Raw genomic sequence first — 5,520 nt, forward strand, 5'->3', positions numbered from 1 at the left:
TAAATTATTTTGATTTTTAGAATCTGCAAAGTAGTTTTTTCAAATATAGTTTGGATAATATTAAAAAATTACCGGTATCACTCGAATAGGTATATATATATATATATACTCAATCCTATACTCTATTTTATTAAATCATAATGGATACACTTTGTTCGACACGTAATTTTAGAAGAGTGAGTTGAAGTTACTAAAATAAGATGAAAATGGGTAGTGGTGAATTATTTATTGTAGTAAAAGATATATGAGTAAGTGTGAGATCACATGAAAGAGAGAAATATTAATATATAATCAGAAGTGGGGACCATGACATGCCAAAAAAGTAAAGTGTATCATTTAATAAAATACGCAAGGAGTAGTGTTAACGGGTCACGAACATCTGTGTAAAAGTGTATTTATGCTCAACCCTGAGTAAGTGTATTTATGCTCAACCTTGAGTACATTTTTTTTGAAGGTAAGATGAATTGTCCTACCGGGTCGAAATCCCTCACGGGTTAGCAGGCTAGACACTTTGAGAGTGGAGGGATGGCAAGGGGAACCCTCCCTCAAAGTGCCCCTAGTGAGAATTAACCCCCCCCCCCCCCCCCCCCAACCTTTTGGTTAAAAGATAGAATCATTTCCACTAGGCTAAGACATTTCTTGGTTCAACCTTGAGTACATACGTTATGTATAGGTAGTTGTATACGGAGTATGGAGTACTACGTAAGAAGTACGAGTACTTTGGGTTTAGATATAACTTTTAAATACTGTACTTTGAAATATAAAAAACGAAATTCAGAAACTAGATTAGGACGAGATAATCTCTGTCCTTAGGATAATATTAGCCCCCACTATATTGCTGATGGGATTCAAAGCTAATCTACCCTCAGGATTCCCTAATCAAATGAACGGATTACAGCAAGATCATCCATTCTCATGAACATGTGTTTATCTGAAATATGAATGAAAAACGTAATTAACATTAACCTTCTGCCTTAGGTTAAATAGGAAAATAATATGGCAGTTACAAAAATAACCGCCTCTGATATTGTCCTATTTAATTAAATAATTAATTAATATTTTAATTAATTAAAATATTTAATGACCGCAAAAAGATTAATTAGATCCTTAAATAAGTCGTGCGCGTGCAAGTGCTAAGTCTTGATTAATAATATATAGCCATATTATTAACCCAATACTAGCAAACAAGCCCAATGCCCCACTTGGCCCAATGACTCAAGCCACAACATATTTAATAAGTCAAGCACATGGGTATATTTAAAGATATGCAAAGGTTCATATTTCTTCCATGTGGGAGAAAACTCCCACATAACAAAGTGAAGACTATTATATCTAACAATAACTCCCACCTTCAAAACCAACATAAATATTTGTTAGGATTATAAGCCCAATTTAATAGTTCACTTTGTTGTCCGAAGAAGCACCGTGTTTAGAAGCTTGTTCATTTGTCTGCAGTTACTGATCTGTGTTTCAGAGATGGTATGTGAAGTGCAATGGTCCTTGTGACGGGCGTGAATCTGACGTGTAGGAATAACGTTGCAGATTGAGGATATTTTTATCCCCCTTTGATTATTTAGTATTTCCAAGATTTAGTTTATTTACTTATTAATCCTCTAGTACGTCTCTATTTGTTTTTCTTGGTTTGACTTTGTTTTTATCTCATAAAAAAAATTCCAAACAAGAATAATAAGAAGACAAGTATTTGATCTTAATAAGGAAAGTAATAAAGTTACGTACCGACAATAGAATATCACGTTGTTGAATATAGAAAGTTGTTTAGTTTTTTTTAATCTTAATTAGTTGGTCTAGTGTTTAGAAAGTATTGAGTCTTGTAAATAATCCGTAGGATTCGGAGTTTATAAGTTCATTGTGAGGCACAATGTGTGCATCCGGCCAATTGTGAGAGTGTTTATCTAACCAACTTGTGTGGTGTAATATTTTTTTTGTCTGGTGATAAATTTGTGTCTTTGTGTTAAAATCTGTGTGAGTTTATCATGGTTGTTTTCATTTTGATTTCTTAATTACGCATATAAAACACATTATTTTTCTATATAATTAAATATTCCGAATAGTAATTAACAAAATTAACAAACCTTATAGGCTTATACATTGAAAGGAGTTAAAAAAGAAACTTCACATAAATGGACAAAAATCGTAGTTGTTGGACGCGACGGCTCGATTACGTCAAAGAAAAAAAAGTTCCAATTGTAATTGTAATGGATGAGTAGAATGTTTTTGACAATTGGGTGTGAGTTTTGTGGAATATTTGGTGCATGCATTATCACATACAACTATATGCTATATGGTTGCTGACAACATCAAATAAAAGTAATTAATTACCGTCTCCGTCCCATTTAAGTGCTATAATTCTACAAATGACTTCGGCACGGATTTTTAGGGAGAAAAAGAAAAAAAAGAAAAAAAACACTTTTTAATGGTTAACTAGTTTTTGGGCTCGGGCGATGCCCCGGGTTACTACGTTAACAACATTCACATTTATTTATATATAACTTTTTTTGCAATGATAACATGAAATATTTAATAGTTTGGTGGTAAAAGCTTTATTGTTTAAAGTCAAGATCAAGTGCTCAAACCTTATGCTAATCATATTTGACATTTTTTTAATGTATATAAAGCTTACATGGAGCGAACGTCTCATAAGCAGAGCGCCACGTGTCATGTATGCTATTTTATAAACGCCTTTTAATATATAGTATAGATGGGAAGTGTTTCTCTATTTTTAATTTAATTAATTGGAATAAATATGTAAATTTGTATGGGACCTATTTATACCGGGGATATACAAACTTTTATATATTGCGGTCTTATACAAAAGACCACCTTAGTGTCATATAAGTTAAGAAATAGAACCAATTAGTTAAGCAATGAAATTAATTAGTTAAGCAATCAAAGTGATGTTTTCGATAAGGCGGTCTTACACAAAAATTGCAAGACCGCCTTAGTGTCATACTACCTCCGTTTCATAAAGTTCTTTACGCTTTGGAAAATGTGTCCAAAGTACAAAAACTTTGACCGTAAATTCTCACCATTATATACATCAAAATGTTACATGTAAGATCTTGTTAGATTGGTCTCGGGATATATTTTCAGAATTTCAATTTTTTATAATTTTTTCACATACGAAATTGGATATATTAGTAGTCAAATATTGCATTGGAGTTCGTGCAAATAGTAACTGTAAAGATCTTTTTGAAACGGAGGTAGTATAAGTTAAGAAATAGAACCAATTAGTTAAGCAATGAAATTAATTAGTTAAGCAATCAAAGTGATGTTTTTGATAAGACCGTCTTACATAAAAATTACTGCCGAAAATTGATATGTTACACTTAATTTGGGACAACTATAAAAGAAAAAGGTGGCACTTATAAAATGAGACATGAGACTGAGGGGGTATTCCGTAAATAATTTCACTACACGCAAATTACAAATTAGTGGCCGGGGTGGGGAAAACCTTGTCTTTAATTTATTGGAAAACAGTTAAATTTGAAAGACTTTCTATTTTGGTGATCAAATTTTATATTTGTTGCGGCACTATTTCCTCATGATGAATAAGATTTATAATTGACATCTTCACAACAGCATCATTATATTCACATCTTCTAAATCTTTTGCACTATCTATATGTCTCCCAATTACTCGTATATCTCAATTCAATTCTTACCCAAAACTCGTTACGTTCTTCGTAACAAAAAGGACCATTCCCAAACCTAGCCCCAACCAATTTTGCCTTGAACGGTTCACTAATCCCAACAACTTAATTTAATCAAATAGATGCAGGCATCGACCCTTTTTTTATTTTTTATTTTCTTTTTCCGCCCGTCCCATACTCAGATCAAATCTGGACAGTGTCAGGGTTACAATGACGTCATGATTATGGGGATCTATGCAATTTCTCAAAATGAGGGCTTTATTCAATTAAAGAAATAAAGACTTAAAAACAAACCCATGAACTTGAATATCACATATCAACACCTTAATTAACTACTACTTTAATTGTAGTTTTGTTAATATTTAAGAAACTACTACGTAGTTACTTCATATTACATTTGAAATTTGGGAACTCTATGTCGTCGCTTACTCTAAGAACCGCCACCGAATCTAAATGTATCGCTATAAGTCTTAAAGGATAATTTTATTAAAGTTAAAGTATACACGAGAAGAACATTGTTTTCCATGAAACATGCATCAAGAAGGCTCCTGAAAACTTTCCTAGTATCACATTATGCGTTGGAGACACTATTAATAAATGAGTTACCAAAAGTATGTGTATGAAATTATGTAGCATGAGATCATCGTGGTGTATAATGTATATGATTATAAATGGGTACACGTACCTAGTACCGGCTCATCTAATTACTTTTGATTTGGATGTAGTCAATAACCCACAAATTAAAGATTTCATCCACTGCGTTAATGACCTCAATACTCTGTACCAACTAAGTTGAACAAATCACAACTCAGTCTAAAAGGCAAATTCTTGTAAAAGACGGAACTGACATATTTATAACTTTAATTATTAGACCAAGTTAATTAAGTAAAAACTAAATAAAAAATAAAATTATGAATTATAGACCGTCTGACATAAATAGAGTCTACTACGTATTCCATTTCTACAAAACATTTTTATTCTCATCATCATCATCATACACTAAAATGAAAAGCAACATATAGTCCGTATAAAATAATCCAAGATATAAAAAAGATAATTAAAGTACATTCCACTTTCCACCATATCTTAGAAATGAGATCATTAAACACTGTTCTTTTTAATTAGTGCAATTAATATTAAATAAATTAGTTGTATTTAAGTGGTACTATAAATACTCCTGGTACGTTTCTGTTGCATATCTCACAGTTGATTTTATTCTTACAAAATCAAAATTAAAGAGAGAGAAAGAATGTCAAGAATGACAAACACAACAAGTTCATTAGCAAGACAACAAATAATGAAATGGAATTCACCAATCCCATATTTATTTGGTGGGTTGGCTCTAATACTAGCTGTTATTGCCATAGCACTAGTCATACTAGCTTGCTCCTATCTTTGTAAAAGGAAGCCTCTACCGGCCGGAAAACAAACGACCATGGATGACGTGGTGGTTGTCGACGATGATGTGCCAAAGTTCGTCGTGATCATGGCCGGAGACGATAAGCCCACTTATTTAGCCATGCCTACTATCAACATCGTCTTGCCCACCGCTCACCACGGTTCCGTAACTCCTCCTCCTCCGGCGGCTGTTGCTGACGAGCAGGTCTAGACGCGCACATGACTAATATCATATGTGGTGTTACTTGTTAGCACTCAGCAACAAAATTTTGTCCGTTATTTTTTATTTTATTTTTGGGAATTTTGTTGGTTCGTTTTGGTCATTTGTTGGCCTAAAATTTTGATGAGAGAGATGTATATTGAAGAGCATATACATGTTCTTGGATAAAAGTAGTCGGTTTTGGATGATATATAGCAATTAGTCACTGGTTTAATTAGAAGTCAATGTAGAC

The 5,520-nt window shown here is 32.8% G+C and overlaps 1 protein-coding gene across 1 annotated transcript; it reads left to right on the forward strand.

Annotated features, from left to right (window-relative positions):
- Positions 1 to 4,928: 4,928 nt before the first annotated feature.
- Positions 4,929 to 5,279, forward strand: LOC130465517 (protein GLUTAMINE DUMPER 2). The gene has a single exon (XM_056834308.1). It carries the CDS (start codon positions 4,929 to 4,931, stop codon positions 5,277 to 5,279), a length of 351 nt encoding a protein of 116 aa, XP_056690286.1.
- The last annotated feature ends 241 nt before the right edge of the window (positions 5,280 to 5,520 follow it).

Source organism: Spinacia oleracea, chromosome 1, assembly GCF_020520425.1.
Source record: "Spinacia oleracea cultivar Varoflay chromosome 1, BTI_SOV_V1, whole genome shotgun sequence".
Taxonomy (NCBI): Eukaryota; Viridiplantae; Streptophyta; class Magnoliopsida; order Caryophyllales; family Amaranthaceae; genus Spinacia; species Spinacia oleracea.

Coding starts and splice junctions, on each gene's coding strand:
- LOC130465517 (XM_056834308.1), top strand. CDS start 4,929: ATGACAAACACAACAAGTTCATTAGCAAGACAACAAATAATGAAATGG.